The 27,937-nt window shown below is 35.3% G+C and overlaps 1 protein-coding gene across 1 annotated transcript; it reads left to right on the top strand.

The window, feature by feature from the left end:
• The first annotated feature begins 327 nt into the window (after window positions 1-327).
• On the top strand, window positions 328-25,069 carry LOC106874986 (protein FAM177B). The gene is made up of 6 exons (XM_089353109.1): window positions 328-393; window positions 6,476-6,715; window positions 9,132-9,146; window positions 19,464-19,530; window positions 21,889-21,980; window positions 24,784-25,069. Exons 1-6 carry the CDS (start codon window positions 328-330, stop codon window positions 24,919-24,921), a joined length of 618 nt encoding a protein of 205 aa, XP_089209235.1. The 3' UTR covers window positions 24,922-25,069.
• Window positions 25,070-27,937: the final 2,868 nt, after the last annotated feature.

Genomic DNA, 27,937 nt, shown 5'->3' with positions numbered 1-27,937 from the left:
AAAGGTGATACCTTAGATAGAAACAACTACAGGGGTATTAAACTGCAAGACCAAGTCATGAAAGTTACTGAGAGGGTTATAGCTCAATTGATTAGAAATAGAATTAAACTAGATGAGATGCAGTTTGGTTTTGTACCTGGGAAGAGTACCACAGATGCCATGTTCCTAGTGAGACAGCTACAGGAAAAATACTTGGCCAAAAGTAAGCCATTGTACTTAGCCTTTGTCGACCTGGAGAAAGCTTTCAACAGAGTTCCCTGCTCTCTTATATGGTAGGTTCTAAGGAAGTTAGAAGTAGAGGAATGGCTTGTTAGAGCTGTACAAGCCATGTACAGTGGTGCTGTCAGCAAGGTGAGAATCAGCTATGAATACAGTGATGAATTTAGCGTTCAGGTAGGGGTTCACCAGGGCTAAGTTCTCAACCCACTCTTATTCATTATAGTCCTCCAGGCCATAACTGAGGAATTCAAAACTGGGTGCCCGTGGGAACTACTATATGCTGATGACCTTGCTCTTATTGCAGAATCTTTAGCAGAATTGGAGAAGAAATTCCCAGTATGGAAACAAAACCTGGAATCAAAGGGCCTTAAAGTTATCCTAGCTAATACAAAAGTGGTTGTCAGTAAGAAAGAAGATAAAACTTTCTTTCCATCAGGCAAATTGCCCTGCTCCGTATGTAGGAAAGGAGTTGGAAGAAATTCCATTTGCTGCACCCAGTGTAAACTATGGACACATAAGAGATGTAGTGGTATCACAGGTAGATTAACAGATAAAGTAGTCTTTGTATGTGGCTGCAGTCCAATGACTAAAACAGGTAAAGACTAAAAGAAAGGAATTTTTTTTAAAAAATCATTGCAGGACTTAAATGTATGAAGGAGTGAAAGCCACTTTTGATACTGTGATTTGAGACCACATGTGTAGGCAGTCATTGTCAACATCAACAGATGGCATATGTCTATATATATATATATATATCATTATTACCTTCATTTAACATCTATTTTTCCATGTTTCATGGCTCTTACGGAATTTGTTGAGTTGGTTTTCTACAACCAGCTGTCCTTCCTGTTGTTAACTTTCATCTGTTTCCAAGCAAAGTAATATTTCCCCATATCCAGACATGTTTTTCACAGAAGACTGGGGACAAGCAACATCACTTGTATGACGATGATGCTCATTTTCAACAGTCACATGACATCAAAACGAAGGTACAAACACATACACATGCACATATGTATGTATGTATGTACACACACACACACACACACACACATACAGTGGTCTTCTTTCAGTTTCCATCTACTGAATCCATTCGTTAGGCTTTGGTTTATCTGGGAATATAGTAGAAGACATTTGCTATTTAGTGGGACTGAACCTGAGACGACATGGTTGGGAAGAAAGTTATTTACGTACAGAGCCACACCATATGTTCATAATGATTTCTAATTAACTATTAGTTGGGAGATAGCATGGTATTGTCAACTATTTTACCATATGTTGAGAAAAATGTATTTACTTAAACTTTTATTGATCTATGGTATTTTAATGAAGAAATTTTGTTTAATGAAGTTGCTGAATGTTATATAAAAATGTTTATTTAAAACAAAAGTTATTGTAAGTTATGAAATTAATTGCTACATCTTAGTTTGTTTCAAAGATTAAATTTAGATTACTGTTCTGACTAATATCTAATGTATTATTTGGGTCACAACCTGGTTGAGTCAACAATTTGAGAGTCTGCTTGTTCAAGGCTCATTGATTTATATGTAGTCACATTGTACTGTCAATGATAAAGAGCACCACTACTTGTCAACTCAGCCTATTTAGCTATAAATAGCTACCTTATGAAAGTAGAGACCACTACCAATTAGAGCTAGTCAATACTAGTGACTTCTGTATTTCGCTTAGGTGCCATGTTGAACATTACTTCTGTCATTCAGGTGGCCCCCTGCCCTGAAGTATATGAGATAAAGTTGTTAACCCCTTGAATCTGTCTGCATTCTTGGGAGAAAGGGTGTTGTGAGAGGTCTCCCTCTCCATGTCTTTGCCACAAAGCAAATACTGATCCAAGAGTGAGAAAAGTGTTGACCTCGTACCAGTAACTTGACTAGTACTTTATCAACCTTAGAAAAAACACAAAAGCAAAGTTGACTAGGGTAGGATTTGAACTCAGGATATAGAGAGCTAGTAGAAATACTGCAAGGCCTTCTATCTGATGCTCTATCAACTCTGCCAAGTGATTACCATCAGTGACAATGTTATATAAGTACTTCATTAAAAGGTAAAAGTTACCTTCTTGAGTTGTGCCAGCTCATAAGGGCCAGTTTCTCAGTTTTCATGGCATATAAATTTTCCAAGTGGATGGGACACTGGTCTGTCACAGGATTACTCATTTGAAACATTACTCAATGTGAAATGAAGTATTTTGCTCAAGAACACAATGCATTGCTGGGTCCAGGAATCAAAACCACAATCTTACAATCATGAGTTCAACACCCTAACCACTAAGCCATGTGCCTCCACTAAGTACGTCATTATCTTGTAATGCCACATTCAGAGAGGAACTAGCCTAGTTTCACATGGTACAAAAGTAATATTACTCGCATATATATATATAGACTTAAAGGACTTCCAATTTTGCGAATTGTTGAAAATTGTTTACTGCCTATGCCACATTTCAGATCGAACCTGCAAATTCCTTATTTCTATTGCAATTGGACTTATGACTATTCAAGAAAAAAAAAATAGGAGAGAGAAATAGAAAGAAAGAAAGGAAAAAACAATATTACAGTAGATATACTCTGATGTAGTATGACTGTCTGCAAAGATGGTCTGTGGAAAATTGATAGCATAGCAACTTTTCAGTCTGCCCTTATTGATTGTCACATTACTGTAGAGTAAATTGCAACCACACATCTATATACTGTTCTTACTGATAGTTACACTAGAATAAGTTGTTTACCATGAGATATTCCATAATATTACATGAAATTCTTTCAACAAAAATGGTGCACCTATGGCATAATAATCCTCAAGTGAGTCACTTTATTGTAATGGTGTGACTCATGTAAAGCTAATTAATACAGAATTGAATTAATACTTTGTGGTCAACACACATCGCATGATACATTCTGTATTTATAATAGACTTAATACTATCAGTTTTGAATTCTAATAACTGTGTAGAGGTGTAGAATGTAACATGTTAATGACTTTATTGTAACATGATCAACTGCACCTTTAGTCTATAGGAAATTCCTATGATTTATAATCTCCATGAAACTAGTATTGTAGAGCATACTAAAGAAAGAAAACATGTTGCTGACCTGCCTCTACTGTAACATGACTATTTGCAAAAGCAGCAAAGTGGTAAAAAGTTTTACACTTTCTTACAACATATTGTAATTAACTTATGTACAAAATGGCTTAGGGTGCCCTAGCACAGCTGCAGCCTAGCGACTCTTTTCTTAATTGATACAAGGACTTTACTGATTCAATCTATGATGCTAGCAGCAAACAGTTTTCAAAACAATGCCCAGTAGAAGCTTTCATTTTTACTCCTGTAAAAATGAGAGTTTTGATAACCCAATAAATTAAAGTCTTAATAATGAATGATAGTGATTTCAAAATTAGTGTTTGTAGTGACATTTGAAGTAAGATCTGGTCCACAACTCAACAAGTATGCAACTTAATAGTCATATACTAGTTAGTGGGTTTTGAGTTAATGTTGGTAGTAATTTTAGAATTAGTATTAGTAGTGTTGGTAAAAGTAAGGGGTGGGCAATAGTTCAACAAGTATGGGTTCTAGTAGTGAAATACTAGTTATTGGTAGTACTTTTAGAATTAATAATTGTAGGAGTGAGGTCTACTTCTATAACCTCTATTAGCTAGATGTGATAGTTTTAAAGTTAATTGTAGTAGCAATGATACAAATAAAGGCCTCACAAGTTAACAGTTGTATAGTTATTAGAAGTTAGAGGGTTTTTTTTTAGTTAGTGATAGTAGAAATAGAGCTCTCCCACAACATAACAGTGATGTTGTACTAGTCAGAAGTGGTAAATTTTACAGTAAATCAGAACAAAGTTGTGTAAGTGAAGGCTGCTATCATGTCTCAAGTAGATATGTGTGATTCATAACTTTGACCAGCATGGAACTTTGCCATGTGTCACTGGTTGCCAGTGGGATTACAGTCATGATTGGAATATAATGTATGTGGCTTATTGTGTTGCTATAGAGACAGCAGAAGATTAATTGTTAAACATTCAGTAAGCTTTCATTACAAAATAACTGAACACACAGCTGGCAAAGTAATATTTGTTCAGTTACTTTTTTAAAAATGGGTGCTACCCCTCTCTTTTCAGTTACCACAATCTTGATATCTTCTAGGGTCAAGAGTGGGTGTCTATGTTTGTTCTTAACCACTCCTAAAATAATTAACAAGAGTGTAGTACATGTTGCCAAGTCATATTTGTTTGTGAGTGATGGCTGTGGCTATATATATTTATATATATTGTTTCTCTGAATGTGTGTGTCTTTTCTTTTATCTTTTACTTGTTTCAGTCACTTGACTGCAGCCTTGCTGGGGCACCACCTTGAAGGGTTTTAATCAAACAAATTGATCCTAGGATTTATTTTTTTAAGCTTATTCTAATGATCTCTTTTGTTGAACCACTGAGTTATGGAGGTGTAAACACATCACCACCAGTTGTGAAGTAGTGGTGGGGAACATACACAGACATAGATATATACATACTTATATACAACAGGCTTCTTTCGGTTTCTGTCTATGAAATCCACTCACAAGACTTTGGTCAGCCTGAGGCTATAGTTGAAGACACTTGCCCAAGGTGCCACACTGAGACTGAACCTAGAACCACGTGGTTGAGAAGTAAGCTTCTTACCACACAATAGTTCATATATCCAAAAAAGAAGCACACTCTAAAACATTTGAGCAGTAATATACTTTTTTAGAAGGTTGACTGTTATGGCTGGTCAGAGAATAACCATTGGTTTCACACCTATTAAGTGCTTAGCTGTATAGGTGACTTAGCAGACTCAAATCTGATGTATCACCTGTGCAGCTAAGCATGTTATAGATGCAAAACTAATGGTCACTCTCTGATCAGCCATAACAATCAATCTTCTAAAAAAAAACATAGAGAGAGAGAGTGTGTGTGTGTGTGTATTTCTGTGAATGTGGTGTATTTAGTGTCTTTAGTTAATAAATATTTCATGCTAGTATGTAGTAATTTGAATACAGAAATCTTCAACCAGCACTGCTGTTGTTGAATTTACTGAAAATTATTGTGTCCAACTTTCTAGATACTCACATGAATCTATGGTATGAATGTAGCTTTAGATACTAAGTATATGGTCTGTTAGATGAGAAAAACAATGAAACATATTTTCTTCTTCCACAAGACACCTGTTCCCATCTCTTTGTTACACTTTCATAGCCTTCGATTGTATACCCTTTTCAGTTGAAGGGCCTTGTCTTGTGGATATGAGGTAACCTCACCAGTGCTGGTGCTATGGAAGAAAAGGCATTTAGTACACTCTGGAGTGGTTGACATTTGGAAGGACATCCAGTGGTAGAAACCATGCCAAAGCAGAAGCTGGAGCTCAGTGCATCCCCTCTGGTTTGTTAGTTCATATTGAACTGTTCAATCCATTTGAGCATGGAAAAAGGGACATTAGATGATGATGAGGATAATGATGTGTGTGAGTGTGTTTAATTTTTCTTTTAAAATACCAAAACAATGTAAGTTATAAAATTAATACAGGTTGATGGTTTTACCCGGTATATCATTATTTCGGGATTAGGACCTCTTCTTCTGGTAATCTTTAGAGAAAAGGTGTTGTTAATTGACTTTTCTGTCCTAAAAGACAGCCAAAATCAACCAAAGATTTCCCGAAGAAGGGGTCCTAATTTTGAAATATGGAAATACCAAGTAAAGACCATTGATCTGTATTAATTTTATAAGTTGGATTGTTTTGGCTTTTATAAAAAAGAAATTAAAAACATATATATATATATATATATATATATATATATATATATATATATATATATATATTGGTATTGTGCTGTAAACAGGAAAAATGGAACTCAAAATATGAGTATTATTTTGAAGAAGCAAAAGAGTAACTCATTGTCCCAAAATTTTGTGCATTGGCACGTGATAAGTGTCAATGCACAAAACTCTTGAACCTTGAGTCATTCTGTTGCTTCTGCTAAAATTATAATAATAGTAGTAGTAGTAATAATATATATATTGATATATATATATATATATATATATATATATATATATATATATATATATATATATGAAACTATATATAAATGCTTCATGCAAATTGTACTATACTCTGTATGTGCTGTGGCACTAGTAACTTAGTTATTGTCTAAAACTCTAAGAAAACAGATGAGGTTAACATTGTGTTATTAATGACATATCATTTATGCTTGGTAGGGTGAGAGTAGTGGAGAAAACTCAATTGTCTTTCTTCACAAAATTGATATTTCTATTTTTCTCCAGGTTCAAACCCCTGATAGAGATTTCACCAGCATTCCACTGGATGGCGATGCTAACAATGTCTCGAAGAAGAAAGCACCCAAACGAGTTCTTCATTTTAGTGATGGCATCTTGGAGGAATATTCCACAGATGAAGAGGAACAACCAGAGGTGAAAACCCAAACGACTCTAGATCCTGTAAGTTTCTCCTTACATTAGCATTTTGGTTTGGTTGTCTGTATTTTGGTGTGAGTGTGCAAGATATTACACTGCTGTAGTTCCAATTATTTGCATGTGGTTTGTTGAGTTTCTAGGCATTTTGAAGAGTTAGGAAATGGCTCTAGTCTGGAAATGCCTTAAAAGGTCACAGACGTTATTTTTTCACTTCTTCAACTTAACACTGAGAGAGTGAGAGAGGAAATGTCAGCTGGTGTGATGGACAAATAGGGATTGGTGAGAGAGATAGTGTGAGGAAGAGGGAAAGGTGACAAGTGATAGGGAAAACAGGAGCAACTTGTTAGAACAAGGAACACTGGCAGATTTGAAAAATGTTGGTGTATGGAGAGAGGAAAACCACATTACTAACTTACAACACATAATTGTGTGTGTGTGTGTGTGTGTGTACACACACATGCACACACACACATACACATATGTTACACTGCTGGTTTACAGTGTGTGTGTGTGTATATACATACACACATACACATTCACACATATATAAAATACTGGTGGATCATTCCAATAAAAACAACAGCCCAATGGAAGTACAACAGACCAGATATTGTTGTATATGACAAGGAGCAAAAGTTATGCTCTGTTGTAGAGATCAACTGCATGATGTATGTAAATGTCTCATCAGTTTGCTTCTTGCTGGGAAATACATGCTACCAAGTTTTCTGTGAAAAGTTGCCTATTTTACTACCCAAGGCTGTCGCATTCTCTTACCTACATAAACTGGAACTAAACTTTAGAGACATGGCTACTTGTAATTCATAAAACAAGTTTTTTTTTTTTTTTTTTTTTTCAACTATTTAATGCCATGGAAACATGGCAATAATGCTATACAACATAAGTTATAAATTCTTTTGAATAACTTTGTAAGAGGAGGAGGGGAAGCATGAACCAGGCAACAAGTTAAGTTTCCCCTCTAAGAACAGGAACAAAACTCCTAATGAGGTTTAATCCCAGGTCAACTCTGATATAGCAGATCTTTGATCAAAGGCTTTCCAGCCATGAACCTTTTGCCAGTGCCCCTGGACTGGCTCTTGTGCGGGTGGCACAGAAAATACACCATTTTGAGCGTGGCTGTTGCCAGTACCGCCTGACTGGCCTTCGTACTGGTGGCACATAAAAGCACCCACTACACTCTCAGAGTGATTGGCGTTAGGAAGGGCATCCAGCTGTAGAAACTCTGCCAAATCAGATTGGAGCCTGGTGTCGCCTCCTGGTCCACCAGTCCTCAGTCAAATCGTCCAACCCATGCTAGCATGGAAAGTGGACGTTAAACAACGATGAGGATTAGGACTATATTACTCAATGTGTCTTTCTTTTTGTAAGACAGTAAAGTGTGATTTTTTGCTATTTCTAATAGGGTGAGTAAGCATGTAATTAAAAACAGCTTGTAATATTTGGTTTTGTTCCTTTATGTTTCAAGCCCTGAATTCCCACTCAAGTTGCCTTTTGCTTTTCATCCTTCCAAGGTTGCTAAAATAATTAACAGTTCACTAGGTTTGGTGTTGGTATACTTGACTGTATCTTTGAAGCTGGTACTTCAGCATGGCAATAGTCCAGTAACCTAGCCCACATGCTTACTACACAATGTGCTCTGTTAAAGACATAGTTGTCAGACAGTTGTGTTAAGCTGATCAATAGGTTAAGTTTTCTCACCAAGAGATACTAGTAGTTGCACACTGTAAAGTGGTTGACATCAAGGTTATCAGCTGTAGAAATCTTGCCAAACAGACATTGAAGCACGACACAGTCCTTGGGTCCATTGGATCCTGCTGAGCCATCTAACCTATGCCAGCATGAAATATGGACATTAAATGATGATGATCCTCCTCCTCCAATCTGTGATTTAAAAATTGAGAAGGGAAAGAGAAAAAAATCTCTCTAATAGTATGAAAATGTAAAATTCTACATAAAATTAATCCCACCCATGTTAGTATCAAGAAACATGTAGGAAGTAGTGAATGCTAAAGCCTTAAAAATTATCGTATCCTATTATTTCTGACATTTTACATGCAGGAAAATGAAATATTGATGGGAGGGAGATGTAATTTGTTTACTCTGTAAACTAACTCATTTTTAGTGTTGTGGCTATCTACTTCTCTTTCTTCTTAGCGTTTATCTGTGAAGCCAGGGTTGAATGTGTTGTTAATTGAACAAACTGAGGCAAAGCAGAGTTATGACTCTTTCCAAAGAGACAAAATGTGTCAAGGGCCAGCACCCCATATGTTCAGACTGAAACTGTTGCAGCTTCTTAACTCTTACACACACCATGAATTCTTGAGGGTGGATGTGTGTGTGTGTGTGTGTGTAAAAGTCTATTGCTACAAAATTATGCTACAAGTCGCTTAATATAATTTTAAAAAATCAATTTCTGTTGTAGCGCCGTGTAAATGTGGTAAGTATTGAACCAGCACTGCTTCTGTTGGGATGACTTCCATAGAGGACCTTCTTAGAATTAGTTTCTTCCTCTTTTTTTCTTTTCTAGCATATTCTCATCTTCTTCATGGATACTGTAACAAGTAATAACAGCACTAACTTTTCTCTGAATTCATTTGTACTACAGCAACTTCATATGTGCTTTATGCACATATACCTCTATTGATTATGTGCTTTATATATGTATGTATATATATATTTCATATATATATATGTATGTCTGATTTATGTATCATTATAATTTGCTTTGTGTGCATTTGTGTATATGTATTTATATAGCTTTGTATAGACATATGTATGTGCACATGTATATTATTTTTTGTAATGTGTATGTGTATACATGCATAAATGCTTATATATTTATACATAAGTACACACATGCACACACATACTGTGTTTCAAGAAAATAACCCCAAATCTTGGAATGTGTCTGATAACTAAGTTTAAAAGTTGGTTGTTGATAATAATACCTAACCATCTGAATTTAATTCAGAATTTAACATTATTTGGCAGAACAGTTCTCCAAAATAAAATAAATATGTGTGAGAAAATATTTTGACAAAGTAACTGCCCAAAACATTACGCTTATTCCATTTTGTAAATTCCACTGCTCTGTTAATTGTCACTGTAGATAACCAATAGTTTCATCAGATCCTTTATATTTTTTTTACATTGCTCTCCCTTGGACTCTATCTTTTGATTTTATGTTTATATATTATATATAGAGTAATAAAAATATGTATAGTTGTTAAGTTATCAAGACTAACAGTTTGTACAAACGTTGGTTCTAGGGCTTATTATGTAACTGCCTGATATTACACTAACACTGCTACATTCATACTGCTACATTCACATACCAATTAGCTGTCTGCTTTCTCTTTTAAAATATTGTGGAGTGCTCTTTTCAAGTTTCTTGCTGGTCATCTTTTTGCCTGTCTAGTCTTGCTCTACCTAACTTTTGTCTTCTCATCTCATCTTATCTCTCTCTTTTTCTCTTTCAACTTTTTTGTTTTTTAATCTTTTAGAAATAAATATTTGTCTTCATTGACTGCAGGGTTTGAGTTCAAATGTTGCTACAATAGAACACAGCAAGGTTACCTGTTTTTTTTGTAATGTAAATAATGGTACCACTTCCACGTTATATTTAGTTAGTGGTTATCAAGGGATGCATTTGGTTGGGAAAGAAATGCCTCAGCTTTAAATGTCTGTACTTCTATAAATAATGTGATTTTTTTCAATTGCATGAATTAAAAGTCTGGACGGGATAAACTACCTGCATCAACTTGCTATAAAAGCAGGTAGTAATTTTACCTTGTACTTATTCATTAGTGCAAATTTTGAAGAGTGCAGTTCGATTTTAACAGATATTTTTTCAAAGCTATAATGGAAGTGACAAAGGAGCAAATTCGGTATATTTTGCTTTATGAGCTCAATAAAGGCAACAATGCAATGGAAAATGTGAGGAATATTAATACAGTATATGGGGATTGGACAATAAGCCAGTGTCAACAGTGGTTCCAGAAATTCTGAGCCAGAAACTACAGCCTAGAACATCTGTAGAGCTTGACAAGGACATCCTGCAAACCTTGGTGGAACAAAAATCCCATTGTAACTGTTGAGGAACTAGCAGAGAAGCTTGGATTTGGTTGTTCAATCATTCATCGACACCAGCATGGCATTAGAAAAGTCAGCAAATTGGGTCTGTGGGTTCCTCACAAACTTTCCAAGTTTAATCATACACAGAGAGTGAATGTGTGCTCTTCTTTGCTGTCACGTCTCACAAATGAACCTTTTTTTTTTAACTGAATAGTGACTGGTGATGAGAAATGTGTTCTCTATAGAAATGTCAAGCGCTGAAGACAGTGAGTAGGAAAAGGAGAAACACCAGCACCCCAGGCTAAAGAAGGTCTTCACCCACATAAGGAGTTGTTATCTGTTTGGTGGGATATGAAGGGTTTAGTCTACTTTGAACTTTTAAACCCAAACCAAACTATAACAAAGGAAATCTACTGTGAGCAGCTGGAGTGGCTTAAGTCAATGCTAGTAGAAAAACGACCATCTTTGGTTTCAAGATAAAAGGTGTACTTCCATCAGGATAATGTTCAGCCACATATAGCGAGGATGACATTCGAAAGGCTGGAGCAGTTTGAATGGGAAACGATGCCCCACCCACCATATTCTTTGGACATTGACCCATCTGATTATCATTTATTCTGCAGTCTTCAAAATTATTTGGATGGAGAAAATATGAATTCTTTAGACGAAGTCAGAATAGTACTGGTGGAGTATTTTATGTCACAGACAAGTGAATTTTGGGAGAGGGGCCTTGCAAGTCGACCAGATAGATGGAAGAGCATTGTAGAAAATGAAGGATAGTATATTTTAGATCAAAAAAGAACATTATTTACATTTGATGGATATTTGTCCTCATCTTGTTTGTGGTAGGTTGTACAAAGGCGAAACATGTCGCCCCCTCAAAATAAGGGTAGACGAACATCACAAAGTTGTGACACGAGGAGATATTGATAAATCGGGTATAGCTGATCATGTATGGATAAATGGAGACCACCTCCCTCTGTGGGGTGAAGTTAAAATAATAGAGAGAGAACAACACTGGTAAATAGGAAAACTAAAAGAAGCAGCACATATACTAGGATGCAACAACCTCCTAAGCAGACCAAGTGCAGATATGAGTAGCATATGGGAACTGGTATTAAGGAAGGATAGGAAAATATTAGATTTATAAGCCCTAAAATTCACTCCATAATTGCCCACAGGAATATGGCATAGTGGTTAAGAGCGCGGGCTACTAACCCCAAGATTCTGAGTTCAATTCCAGGCAGTGACCTGAATTATGATAATAATATTGAAAAATGCCTTAGGAATGAGAACCCAGGTTCAAAATTTCCCCAAGACACCTAATGAAGGCTGGAGGGTATATCAGCCGAAACGTTAGGTGTTAACAACAAACAAAATGAAGACAAATATCCATCAAATGTAAATAATGTACATAATTCGTCATATCTTAAATATAGAACTGTATTAAAAAAGAACTTTGTTTATCTTAATTTTGAAAAATAAAAGAAGTATAAAAAAACTACATTATTCATGGGATGACCCAATATCTTCCAACTCCTATTTTTAATTTGTTTGGCTTATTTCTTGTAAACAAACCTAGTTATCCATTGACTCAGCCAGCCTTACTGATAAACAAGTATTACTTCTGTGCAAAACAGGTTCTACTTTCACTTCACAGATGAGTGGTTAACAGTAAGGGCAATTGAGATATCAATCTCAGGAATAATTCAAATTGAAATTCAAGAACAAAACATTATAGATATTGGCAATCATCATCACCATCATTTTAACATCCATTTTCCATGCTTGCATGGATAGAATGGAGTCTATTGAATATAATGATTGGTGGTTTTTAAAATGTTTTATTGATCTAAAGTTCTATAATCTTAGTTGAAGCCCTGCCACATAAAACAATGTTGTATATGTCTCTAGACATGGCATCTTACTCCATATCTTGTGGTCTGATATAGCCAGAAATTTGGTACATTGTGTGCTAACATGAAATGTTGTGAGAGAGACAAGCATTTGGGTGGTAAAAACCTCATGCTGTAACAGTTCTTACAAGAGTCTGAAATTACAGAACCATCCAACCCACTTTTAACATAGTTCCTCTAGTTAGTGTTCAGAAAGCAGCATGTTACATAAATCCAGTTTCGCAGGAATCTCTTCTTGCATCTCATCTTTCTATTCTTTTATTCTTTTATTCTTTTATTCTTTTACTTGTTTCAGTCATATGACTGTGGCCATGCTGGAGCATTGCCTTTAGTCGAACAAAGCAACCCTAGGACTTATTCTATCAGTCTTTTGCTGAACTGCTAAGTTACGGGGATGTAAACATATTGTCAAACGACGATGGTGGTGGTGGTGGTGGTGGTTGGGGAGACAAACACAGAAACATAAATATATACATATATATGTTATATATGACAGGCTTTTTCCAGTTTCCATTTACCAAATCCATTCACAAGACTTTGGTTGGCTCGAAGTTATAGTAGAAGACACTTACCCAAGGTGCCACACAGTGGGACTGAACCCAGACCCAAGTGGTTGGGAAGCAAGCTTCTTACCACACAGCAATGCCTTAATTTCTTTTTCTTTATCTCTTCTTCTTGAAACTGATTAAATTCAGCCATAGTAAAAGAGTTTTATTCCTTCAAACCAGACTATGCTCTTACTTCTTGGTGCATTACTTTTCTATGGTTGTAGAAAAATCTTTCAGCAAATCATTCTCGCAATTGGTTTTTTCTTAATATCATCATTTCATCATTTTTAACATGAATATATTAATATCATTTAACAGGATTTGTATAATGAATGTTGTTTAGTTGTTTTCTAAGTTTAAAAGCCTTATATCTTTGCATCAAGGGATAACCTATTGACTCTTTACCTGTTTGTGCATCTTGGAATCATTGCTATTGTCTATGTATCTCAGCGTTTTCATAATTTCTACATGTAGAAAATAATTTTTTTGTTGATATAATCCATTCAGAAACAAAATTATAAGTGTAATTATGATTATTTATTTGAAATAATTGATTGCAAAAGACTTTAGGTAGTCTTCAAAAGAAAAAATAATGAAATGTTTCAGAAATTATTAGCTTTTAAGAGTTTAGCAATTATTTGTGAAGAATAGTTTTTATAATGTAAAACATTTGTTGATCTATAAATACATGCATTTAATTAACATCGAAAACCCAACTATTTGTACCTTTTTAAGCAATATTCACATGGTACACACCTAATCACCAATTTTATAGCACAAAATCAGGGGAGTTTGTTTCAGCTTCCTTTAGTGTTCTTTAAAACAACATTCAAACATATGTTACCCAACTTTAAATATCAACACTAAAAAAAGATTTTAAAAATTTTCTTGTAAATCATATTACAAAATAAGTTTTACTGCACTTTGTTTCTATAATTTGTGCAAATACTGAAATTTGCAAGCCTATCCAACCTATCACATTTGTCATAAAGTAGAAGGTAAGCTCACAGTAACTGATGTTTGTAAAACAGTTTTGATTCTTGGATTGTAACTACTTTATTTCACTTCCATTCTACATTGAAAGCACAACACTGTCAAAACTCCCATTTCTTTGTGTTCTAAGACCTATTGATTTCCTGCCTGTCAGGTGAAGACAATAAGATATCATTCCAGTATGTTTTTGCCAGAATACTATGCTCAGATGGTCAGAAGCTATGTTTTGAAACACATGTATTTTAAAGAAGAATGAAGTCTTTGCCAGAATAGACAGTTTGGATATAAAATATCAAAATCATTTTCAGTTTTATCTCCCTAATAACTAGCACAAGATCTGAAAGAGATATTTGTTGGTATTTTCCCGAAGAGGATTGTCATAATTAAAGAAATACCTGTCCTCATTGAAAGCAATAGTGTATGATAAGATTAGCAAGGCTTGCTTAACCTTTTCATGACCATATTTCTATTGAAATACATATGTCAATGTATTTCAATTAATTTTGAAAAATAATCAAGAATTTGGGTTAGATTTAATAAAAAACAGCTAATTTTTTTCATTAACCGGTTGTTAAGGTTGGTTTACATAAGATTATGATGGAAAATTTGTATTCAAATATAAACATTTATAAACAGGCAGTTTTGTTTCATAGAAAGAAGTGGTTCAAGGTGGACTGATATAAAAGAGTTTACATAAGAGCCACATATAAAATTTAGTTATTTGAAATCCACAAGTCATAAATGTCATAATAAACATTGAACTTGTATTCCAATGCAGTGGACTCTAGTGAATAATTACAAAACTTGAAGCATTTTTTAATTTTCATTTTATTTATATTGAAATGCAAAAAATAGGTTAGCTACAATAAATTTAGAAGTGACAAATAACATGTCACTCATATGTGGCTCAAAGAACACAGTTTGATCACCTTGGGTATTTGGACTGGTGAAGCATTAACTGGAAATATTAAAATCTTCCTATTGTTCTAAAAGCTATAATTCTAAAGGCCAGGTTTTTCAGGTAAGATACTTTTATATTTGATTAATAAATGCTAATTTGTACCATGATGGAGCTCATCTAGGAAGGAGGAAGACCGAACAAAACTCTTCTCTATTCATATTTGAAATAATTGAACTTAAACATTTGATTAATTTTATAGGTTAAAATGAATTAAAGTAATAAATAAAAGTTCTTGTTTTCCCTTTGACTAAATCAAACAGATCATTATCTCACTTGCTGGCAAATTGAATATCTGTCATCTTCCTGCAAAAGTTTAGAGATAAAGGGATTAAAAAATAAAGCATATTACTATCTTTATTTTTTGCTTGGTTGTGTTTTGGCTGATTTCTATTCATTTTGAGATAGTACCATCTCATCTGTGAGGTTTGATATCTTTAAACCTGATTTCATCATTTCTTTTGGTGTTGTCCATGCTCTTCTACTGTTGCTGATAGTTTCTACTGTCAGTACATGCCACTTTTTCATTCACCATTTGACATGAAAACAATGGTTCTACTATTATTTTACCTGCTAACTGATAGAAGGTTAACTCAAGAAGAAAACAGCTTAGCTATGGTAAATAATATTAACATTTCCTACCTCATCATCATTTCTGCCCTTATAAAAATCCAAGTGAGGCTCCCATTCTGCAGTGATCCAGAATTGAATAATGACTCGGTTAGATAAGCAACCCAAGATGAAATGGCTTTTAGTAATGAACTTCAAGTAACGACTAGCACCTTTGATGTACCAGAAACCTATAATCTCTCATTACCAGTCACTCCTTTTTGTATATTGATGTTAAAAATGTCACAATACCTTTATCTCCAAATTACCCTGTAACAAATTTGATTGTGTGGACACTTTAGTTTTGATTTCATTTCAAACCACACCTAAAAAAAATTGATGCTTAAATTACGCAAATTTATGAAGCAACACAGATGCATTTATTAAATGTACTTTCCTACATGTAACCTTAATACAATGTAAATTTGTTTTGGAAGTTTAACATTGAGAATGTGATTTATTATTTTAATCTTATTTGTGCTTTAGTTTTGCTGAATACATAAAATTAAAGTAGAATTTATGCTCAAAAAATGTTTCTTACTTGTTTAAAAATCCTGATTTGATTTAATGAAGATGGTTAGTATTACAATGTATTGGTAATAATCTGATTTGTTCAACTGACAAACTAACAAGAAGAATAATTAATATCATTCTTCATATGACAGCTTAACCTTTTAGCATTCACACCAGCTGTATCCGGCTAAAATATTCTCCCAGTTTTATACTCAAACTGGCCAAATCTAGCCTCTTACACCAATCCTACAATATCATTCTAAAATTTAATAATTACCTCATCAAAGTCTCGAAGCTACAAGATAAGGCATAATTAATTCAAAACAATGTGAATAAATAAGAATTGCTTTTGAGAGAGTAATCTGAATGCAAAAGGGTTAAAGTATCTAACTAGAGAAATAGAATGGCAAGTCTTTTAGTTAGCATCTGACAGAAATAGTCTGCACATTCAATACAATGCCATTCAATTTAATTATAATAATTTGTTTAATTTAAAGTGTATTGGATCTTGGGAATATTTAAAATACTGAATTATAATGAAACACCTAGTCATTCATAAAAGTTGAAGACAGTGTAGTTGTGTGGCTATAGAACTTGTACAGAATCATTAAATTGGAATTGATAGTAGCTGCCAGGGTGGTATGTTTGTTACACTATGTAGGCTTCACAGTGAGACACAGTCCACACAACTGTAAATAGGTGCCAATGTGTGATGTAGTTCACTGCTCTATGTTGGTACCACAGTGAAATGTAGTCCACACAACTTGTAGGTTAGTTCACTGCAAAGTAGTAACAGCACTGTAAAATAGACTAGTAATTTGTTGACTTGTAGCGCTGAGATCAAATTCTTCTGTGGTAAACCTGCATTCTTTTGGCAAGTAGGGGCATCTGTTACCCTCTAACACACTTTGTAAACTGGAAATAAAACATCAGGCCTATGAATACCTACTGATTTGATAAAGAAACATGTGTAGCTTAACTTTCTTTATTACAGTTGTTGTTGTTGTTTATTTCCCTCCACCCCCACCCCATCTGGTCAACTCTAATTGTGCAGATATGCAATCATAGGCATTCCAGCTATGACTATCCAGTTCTTTTTTTTTTTTTAAGTTGGTGTTTGAGGGAGATTTGACTGTCACTTCTGACTATTTAGGCAGTCATAAGCTCCTCTCTTGTCACAGTTGCTACTGTGTGGCTGTGGAATTGGCAGTAATTTGAGTTCTTTGAATTCCATTCCGCTCCCTCTCCAATATTCTGTGCTCATCCTATCACTTTGTAGTGTGTGTATTGTGAGGGAGGGAGGGAAGGAGGGATTGTACTTGTGAAAGACAATTTTTGTTACACCCCATGTATACCACACTGCTAAAGCATCTGATTATATAGTGAATACCCAGCCACATTTCTCAGCAATGATAATGTGGTTGACATACATATATATGTCAAAGAAAATGTCATCTTGAGAAGAAGCAGGCAGCAGGAGTGAAGTAGTGAAAATAGTGGCAATGATCATTTCATGATAGTTTTGGTGATGATATTATATTCTGATGTTAGAAGAAGGGTTTGTTGTGTTTAGCCCCAGGTCAGCCCTAACTTATGATCAGAAGTGTTAAAACAAAGACAGGATCACCTTTCTTTCATCTCCAACCACCACATTTGTTTAAGTTATAATGTATTCGGGACTAAATACTCCTGGATGTGTGGCTCCTTCCTTTTTAAAATGAAAGTAGATGATTTGAAAGAGACCTGGTTGCTATTTTTAACAAGTGAATGTCCATGTAGAGAAATCTAGTTTTGGATTTGGTGATGATGGTTAAGATTAATGATAGCAAAGTTAGCAGAACTGGTTGAGTAGAACAGCATCAGATAAATCTTAGGTACTTGGCTTTCTTAGTGTTCTGAACTCAAACCTGTTCTGGTTGGAGATGGAGGTAGATTTAGCCTTTTATCCTTCCAGTGACTGAAATAAATGACAGTAATATACTGCAGTCTGTTCTTTCTCTTTTACTGTGCCAAATCTACATATGTTAGCATTCATAGATCTTCATGACCTTGTTTGAAAATACAAGATTATTCTAGGGAGCAATAACATGGTTTCCTGTTGTCTTTTGCTAGTTTATTTACTGCTTATTCTACTTGTCTGCTGATGATCTGAGCTTATCCTTGAGATACAGGGCTTATGTAACCTTTAGGCAAGGGGACATCAGAGTATACCCACACACTCGTTGGCCTATATGAAAATTGTCTAGGAGACCAGCCCTTCTCTGAATCCTGAATCTTTTGAATCCCTTAACCAGAGAACTATGGAATATTGAGTTATCCTTTAGTCGCTACTACTCCCAGGTCTGCCAGCTACTGAATTAAAATTATATTCTCCTGCCCTACAAGGATTATTGTGTGTAACAGCCTTGAGCACACAGTTCCTTCCTCTAGACTAAACCATTTAAAACACTGGTTCTCAACCATATTTTACTTATGGATCCCTTTGATTGTGAATCTGTTCTTGTGGACCCCCTTAGCCATTCATTGTTTAAAAACAAGTTTTATAGATACTTCTTTCAAAATTTCATTTTTTTTTCACACATTCACTTGTGTAGTTTGAACTATGTATAATGTTAGAGAAAAAAACCTAGCCTTTTTCTCACAATAAATGCATCTAAAGCATGGAGCCCTTAGATACCACTGTGGATCCCCAGTTTATTATTTTGCTTGTGTGGACCCTTAAAAATCTTATATGAACCCCGGTTGAGAACCACTGATTTAAAAGTGGCAGTGGGAAGTTAATTGTAGTCTGTGGGGATATTGTGGGAAAATATATAGAAAGATGTTTGTGGGATAATTATACTTGCATATAATTTGTACATATTTAATGTTTGTATGTATTTATAATATATAATCATATAATTGTTATTATAACTTGTTTCAAGCTACTAAAAAGACCCTCTTTGGGCTTTATTCCACAGCAAGACTAAAATACAAATGGCTATGAATCTGTATTTATCAATTTATAACCCTATACAATATTGATACTTTAATAATTATGCTTATATATGTCATTCATACATGTCTGTTTAAATGTAAAATGTGTTCATATATTACTCTGTATATATCTATGTATATATAATGATCTGAATTTGCTGTTACAGAGTACACTTAGTTGGCTGCCATGGATTTGGTACTATATGGTACTTGTCTCTGCCAAAACCTTTAATGGTTTGTATTGCTTTCATTTCCTTACTGTTTCTGAGACCTAGAATGAGAGAATGGTTGAGTTTGGGTGGTAGAGTATGCATGTTGTTGCTCTTGTAACTATTCTCGTTTGAGTACAAAATACAGCTAATCATCACTTGTAGACAAGTATGACTTGGTAGCACATACCATCCTCTTGTCCCCACCTCCCTTAACCTTGAACCTGTAGAATCTCCAGGATGTGAAAGGAGAGAGGCCTGTACCAGCATTTATTACGGTTGAATAGAGTGGAACAACACAAAATGAAATACCTTATTCAAGGACATAATGCATTACACAGTCCAGGAATTGAACCTATAGCCTTATAATCATGATCCAAATAACTTAACCACTAGACCACCTACATTCATTCGTTTGAATAATCTTTGATCATTTGGCTGCTATTACTAATAGTTCCACTGTTCAGGCAGAGGCTCATTGATTTGTTTGAGGCTACACAATTTGTAAGAGCAGGTATTGATACCATGCCAGTATATTACTTCAATTCTCTTGTGATACATTTAGACCAGTGGTTCTCTTATATGGCCAGCCCTTGAGAGTCCATATAAGATTTTGCAGGTTCCACACAACAAAATAATAAATTGGGGATCCACAATAGTATTTTGAGGGCTCCTGAAAAAATTTTGCTTTAGATGTATGTATTGGTATGTAAAGCAAAAAACAGCTATGTTTCTTTCTCTAATATTTTGCATAGTTCAACATACACAAGTGAATGTGTGAAAAACAAAATAGGAATTTTGAAAGAAGTTTATATAAAACAAGTTTTTAATCATAGAATGGCTATGGGGGTCCACCAGAATAAAATAGTAATCAAAGGGGTCCATAGATAAAAAAAAAATTTGGCTGGGAACCTCTGATTTACACTATTTATTTAACCAACACCTTTATAAGTGAGAATGAAGGACAGATTCATCCTTGGTAGGATTTGAGCTGAGAAAGTAAAAAGTTGTAAGTAAATATTACAAATCATTTAGTTCCACACACTAACATATATGTTATTCTCTTTCCTCTTATTTTTAGTTTCACTTTGGTATAGTGCTGCTAACATTGGTTTAAACAAGACTTTCATGTGATGAATACTTCTCTCAATCCAGGAATCCATAGATAGTCTTGAACTCATCACTGTAAACTAATGAATTACTTGCTTACAATAATCCCACTGCTGCTTTTGGTAGTTTGTTGTACTTCACTATGGTACCTATTAATGGCTACTTGAACTGGACCTGGTTGAGTGAAATATGTTTACCAAGAATAGACACTGCACAATGACATTGATAGGACACACACACACACACACACACACACACATGTGCGCGCGCACACACACACATGTGCGCGCGCGCACACACACACACCACATCCACTTTCTGGACAAAGGTATAGCATCTCATTAAGGAGGGGAGAAACGTGTTTAATTGTAATAACAAAGGCAAAGTGGTGGCTGTTGATGAGGTAGACTATGATAATGAGGTTGAATTGATGTCAAAAGTTGATGGTGGCAAGGATGATGATAATGTTTATGATGAATATAATGATGTAGAGCAGTGGTTCCCAACCTTTTCACAGTGGTTCCCAACCCTTTTATTTAAATGAATTTTCCCACAGACCCCTTTTAATATAGTTATCCTTATATTCAGTGGTATACTGGCCAGATTGCCAGCTTGCCTGATGGCAAGTGGGCCCCTGCGCCATTAGAATTCATATATTGGGGCCCGTGTTAGTACCTAAGGGGCCTATCCCCTCAAGTTTGAGAATTTTTTATTGACTTCTAGAAGAATGCATAAATTATTTCAGCCTGGCTCTGTTTGTAGACAGTTGAAAAGAATACTTTTATTATCATTAATATTATTCAGGTTACTGCCTGGAATCGAACTCAGAATCTTGGGGTTAGTAGCCCGTACTCTTAACCATTACGCCATATGCCTGTACAAAAAAAAATAAATAAATGATAGCATTGTAGTTGCGGATGGGCGCCCTTGTAGTTGTGGGTCGGCCCCCTTAGTCTCCTGACAACCAATATTTTTAGACCCAGTCTGCCACTGCATATATTTATATATGCAATTTTAAGTTTAGTTCATGGACTCCTAGTACTACCTTTGCAGATTACCAGAGGCCTATGGACCCCAGGTTGGGAACCACTGATGTATAGTGTTGTTGATGGTAATGATGTTTATGAGTAGAATGTTGATGATAATTAATAGAATATTGATGAAGAGATTGCTGATGATGATGATGTGTATGATGGTGATGAGTAGAATATTGATGTTAAGGATAATAGTAATAATAATGTTGATGGTGATGATGGTTTATTTCTGCTTGCAGCTGCTGATTTGTGCGGTGAAAAACTTGCTTGGTTTTTTGGTATCACAAGCCCCAAATATCAATATGCAATTGATGAATATTACAAAGAACAAGTAAGTAACCTTTTCACCACAGCGCAACCCATATACTTTTTGTTTTCTTTCTTCATAGTGGCAGCTTATATACATGTGTAGATCACAAGTGTTCAAGCTTAGGCAACCCTGTTGCAGAGTTTGTTGTGCCATACACTAAAACTAAAATGAGAGAGAGACTCTCCACAGTTCGACCTGCTAGAAAGAGTAGCCAAATTAACCTCAAATTATACCTGCCAGTACCGCCTGACTGGCCTTCGTGCGGGTGACACGTAAAAGCACCCACTACACTCTCTGAGTGGTTGGCGTTAGGAAGGGCATCCAGCTGTAGAAACTCTGCCAAATCAGATTGGAGCCTGGTGTAGCCATCTGGTTTCACCAGTCCTCAGTCAAATCGTCCAACCCATGCTAGCATGGAAAGCGGACGTTAAACGATGATGATGATGATGATTTTTTTCATTCAAGTTTGAGCTGGAGCTAAACAACAACACATTACATTTGTCCTGTTGTTTAGACTCAAATCAGTCCTGATCAGAAATATTTTATTCTTGACCAACTCCTACATTTTCCAAACATGAAGTCAAACAACTGCATAGAGGTCATCTTGTTGGCTTATTGTTACAAGTTGTAGAGTTGTTGTCATTTAACCCCAGGTTAGCCCTATACAAGCAGACCTGTGATCAAAGGCATTCCAGCCATGACCTTCCTATCTTTTTATCTAAAGAAATATTGCAAATCAGACAACATTATATATGATGTGCTCTTCCTTTTTGTATATATGTTCAAGTATAGCTTGGAGGAGATATGACTGCATGTGTCAAGTGACTAGAAATTCTGTTTTCTGTGTTTGTCCCAGGTCAAAGCTGTTGTAGCTTACTGAGTCAGTAGGGATGCTAGCATACTGACTTAAAAATCAAGGGTTCATGTCTTTTCTCCTGGTACAGTTGAAGGAGTATAACCAAATGAATATGATATTTAACAGTAAAATCATAGATCTTGAGATCAAATCACTGCCTATCGTTTTCACTGAATTTAATAATATACAATTCCTAACATCACTACAAGATTTCAAGTTTTGAAAAAGTATACAATCAATTTAATCAATCCCAGTATATTATTGATAGGTATTTTGGCAGAATTCTGGTTCAAGCATCCCATATAACCCCTCACCCTTTTTTACTTTTTGGAATTTTCAGAAAACTTTTGTGAATTTGTGTTCCATATATGGGAATTCGTACTATTTAGCTGTTATTTTTGCACATCTCATGACCACCTGATATCTTTTTTGTTTCTTTGTCACTCTGACCTGCATTGATGTTTTTCAATATTTTTCTCCCTGTTTACACATTTAATGAAATGATGATGCACCCAGGGGTGCTCCATTGCTGGGATTTAAGCAAAAAAATTTGGACTGTACATATGTTAAACTCTAATTAAAAAAAAACATTTGTAAAAGAGTGGGAGTTTTAGGATTAAATATTGAAAAAAATATCTTTTTTTTATAATCGTATGAATTCTCGCATGTGGAACACAAGTTATGAAGGGTTATATGAGGTGCTTAAACCAAAATTCTTCTGGTATTTTATCTACCTGCATGGATTTAATGGTAAAGTCTATTCAGGTAGGATTCAAACATGACAACAAGATGCTACTGAATGCTCTTAGCCTTTTAGTCTGGCACTCTACTGTCCACCACTTTTTTTTTTTTTTTTTTGCACTTGACTGTTGCCATAGGCATGGCTGTGTTGTTTACAAGCTCACTCTACAACTGTGTGCTTTTGGGTTCAGTCCCATTGTATGGCATCTTGGGCAGGTGTCTTCTATTAGCCCCTGGCTAACCGATGTCTTGTGAGTGGATGTGCTAGATGAAAACTGTCATCATCATCATTATCTTTTGTGCATGACTACGATAGATCCGGCACCATTCGTGGAAGCTTTTGCCTGCTTCTAAGACCAATTGATCCATGCTTAACTGCCTTTGGTACAGAACCCTTTTCCACTTCGGTCTTCCAAGTTTGTATGTATGTGTATATATGTGTGTGTGGCTTTTTTCCCACCAATACCACCAGCATTGCTTGAAAACTGGTGTTGGTTTCTTTACATCTCCATAACTTTGCAGTTTGGTATCAGAGATGAATAGAATATGTACCAAACTTAAGAAAATTAATCCTGTGGTTAATTTGTTTGATTAAACCTTTTGAGATGCAGCATGACCACTGTCCAATGATCAAAATGAGTAAAAGGTAAATGATAAAATATCTTAATTAATTTTAAAAGATATATAGCTTACTCTCTTTATTCTTTTACTTGTTTCAGTCATTTGACTGTGGCCATGCTGGAGCACCGCCTTTTAGTCGAGCTAATCGACCCCAGGACTTATTCTTTGTAAGCCTAGTACTTATTCTATCAGTCTTTTTAGCCGAACCGCTAAGTTACGGGGACGTAAACACACCAGCATCGGTTGTCAAGCGATGTTGGGGGGAAAAAACACAGACACACATACATACATATATATACATATATACGACGGGCTTCTTTCAGTTTCTGCCTACCAAATCCACTCACAAGGCTTTGGTCGGCCCGAGGCTATAGTAGAAGACACTTGCCCAAGGTGCCACGCAGTGGGACTGAACCCGGAACCATGTGGTTGGGAAGCAAGCTACTTACCACACAGCCACTCCTGCACCTATAGATTTTCTCTGAGGAATAGGTGGAAGGTGTGAGGGGTTTTATATCTGAATGACAGCAACTGCGAAGAAAAAAAAAAAGAAGAAAGGAAAATCTCAATCATTTAATAAAATCTCAATGTTTCTGTCTTTTGCAGGAAGAAAAGACTAATACTGAGAAAGAAAGACTTCATTCAGTAAAAACTAGCAGTGAACCAGTAACTGCTCCACCAGCTTCTAAGAATGTGTCTGAAAATCCTCCAACTCAAGATTATGAAAATCTTGACAAATTTTGAGCATAACACATCTTTGTTAATTTTTACTTAACTATTATTATTATTATTATTATTATTATTATTATTATTATTATTATTATCTCTTGATATTTTTTTCTTTTGCTCTTTCTTTCTTTTGTCTGCCTTTTCCCTACTCCCTACCCTCATACATTAACAGCAGCATCATCATCATCATCATCATCATCATCATCATCATCACTACTGTTAAAGAAGGTCAATGGCAGAATCAGAAGAACACAAGGCAAAATGCTGTGCGGTATTTTTTTTATTTACTTATTTAGTAATATTCGTTTTTTTGTTCTGAGTTCAAATCATGCCAGGATCAACAAAGCCTATTTTTTTTCATTCTGCCAAGGTCTATAAAATAAAGCTGTCAGTCACATACTGGAGTTGATGTCATCAACTCACTTCATCCCACAATTTATGGCTTTGAACATATGTTGTGTCAACACTTAAAAAAACCATTATTATTTATTATTATTATTATTATTATTATTATTATTATTATTATTTATATCCTCATAATCATCATTATATGAAGGTGTGAGCTGGCAGAGTTGATAGCATACAGCAATTTTTCAGGTTTTACGTCCTGAGTTCAAACGTCGCTGAAGCCAGTTTTGCTTGTCGTACTTCCAGAGCTGATAAAATAAGTAACAGTTAGTATTAGGGTTGATCTAACTGACTAGCCCCTTCCTTCAAAATTTCAGGCCTTGTGCCTATAGTAGAAAGCGTTTTAATTATTATTATTATTATTATTATTATTATTATTATTATTATTATTAATAAGGTGAGCTAGCAGAAGTGTTTAGCATGCTTGGCAAAATTCTTAGTGGCATTTCATCTGTCTTTGCATTCTGAGTTCAAATTCCGCTGAGGTTGACTTTGCCATTCATCCTTTCAGGTTGATAAAATAAGTACCAGTTATGCACTGGGTTCGATGTAACTGACTAGTCCCCTCCCCCAAAATTTCAGGCTTTGTGCCTTTAGTAGAAATGATTATTGTTATTATTACTACTACTACTACTACTAAAGTCGTGAGCTGGTAGAGTCGTTAGGATGCCAGGCAAAATGCTTAGTAGCATTTCGTTCATCATTATGTTCTGAGTTCAAATTCCACCAGGGTCGACTTTACCATTCATCCTTTCAGGGTCAATAAAATAAGTACCAGTTGGATACTGGGGAGTCAATGTAATCGACTTACTCCCTCCCCTGAACTTGCTGGCCTTGTGCCAAAATTTGAAATAATTTTTATTATTATTGCTTGGCAGAATGGGTAACGTTATTAGCACTGTTGCATTGCTGAAAACTGGGAAATGGGATTGGGCCACATTCAAGACAATAACATCTGTTCATTTCTTCTTCCAGGTCTTCCTCTTATTGTAATTAAACTTTGTAGGATAAATTACAGAGTTGTTGCTCTTTTTTTTTTTTTTTCCATAATTTGGTGATTGTAGGAGGTTTACTGATGCAATTTACCTAAATCACTACAAGTGAGAGAGGTGTCACTTATCTCAACTCAACCATACTCACTTATTGTGAAAATAATTAACATTACTTCATTTTTTATTAATGATAATTAACATACCTGTCTAATTCTTCAACTTAATCAAACCTCCAAGTTCTGCGTAATCTGTGTTCCAACTGAACACCATTCCATTCTTTTATACTTTCCATTAACTTATCTTTTGTTAATATTTATTGTTATATTTAAGATTAATAAAAGAACTAACGAATAAAGTTGGTTTGTCAGTATATTCACACTTTGTCTTTATCATTATTTTACAATTCATTGTTATTTTCTTGTATTAATAATTTTTTTTTTTTTTTTTGAAGTGGTGGGATGGCAAAATCATTAAAATGTTAGAGGAAATGTCTTACTGTATTTCTTTTGGTCCCTTATGTTCCGAGTTCAAATCCTGCCAAGGTCAGCTTTTGCCTTTCATCTCTCTAGGACCAGTAAAATAAAGTACCAGTCAAGTACTGATTTGATATAACTGATTAATCCACTCCCTGAAATTTCAGGTCTTTTGGTTTAGCAGAATTGTTAGAGCATCAGAAAAAAAAGGTGTCTTGAGAGGGTTTCTTCTGGCTCTTTACATTGTGAGTTCAAATCCTGACAAGGCCAACTCTGTTTTTCATCCTTCTGGGTTTGATGAAATAACATACCAGTTCATTACTTGGTTAACCCTGTTGCACCTTGTTCCTGTTATAGTGAGAATAGCCTAAACACCTGAGGTGGCATCAAAAAGTTCCTGGACTAGTTCTGTAGTGCACCAGCAGATGACAGCACACAGTTGTGTGCGCAGTGAGAGCTAGCAGTGACTTTCATTTGGCAGTGTCCCGAGTGACATTGCTGTGTTTAAATTACAAGTTGTGAAATTTGTGTTTTTGTGATCACATGTATGCTGTAGTCTGCGATTTTTGTCATGGACAGGAAGTTGGAACAAAAAACCAATGTGAAATTTTCTATTAAACTTGGGAAGTTTGCTACAGAGTCATTGAGCATGCTTCAGCAGCGGGGCAATGGGTTGTACACAATGTTTTGAGTAACATGGGTGCTTCAAAAGTGGAAGAACATTCCTGGTAGACCTGCTATAAGCTTCACCCACTGAAATGTGGAGAAAATTCATCAGTTTGTGCATGATGATCATTAGAGGACAATCAATGATGTTTTGAAGTGTCTGAGGGAGGACATTTGGCGAAAGCGACTGAATCTGTGGAGCACAAAGAATTGGATTCTTCATGACAAAGCACCTTGTCACTGACCTCTCCTCACTCATGAGTTTCTTGCCAAAAACAGCATGGTATTGCTTCTGCACTCACCTTATTCACCAGATTTAGCACCTGCAGACTTTCATCTCTTCCAAGATGAAAATGTAGCTCAAAGGTTGCTGTTTTAACACCGTTGTCAAGATCAAGAGTGAATCACAGAAGATCCTCAACTTACTTACTGAAAACCACTTCCATGGAATTTTTTGATAATATCTCGTCATCTCTGCTGGATTCCCATTAA

This window comes from Octopus bimaculoides, chromosome 5, assembly GCF_046866305.1.
Source record: "Octopus bimaculoides isolate indiv1 chromosome 5, ASM4686630v1, whole genome shotgun sequence".
Taxonomy (NCBI): domain Eukaryota; kingdom Metazoa; phylum Mollusca; class Cephalopoda; order Octopoda; family Octopodidae; genus Octopus; species Octopus bimaculoides.
This window is presented reverse-complemented; position numbering and strand designations above follow the sequence as displayed.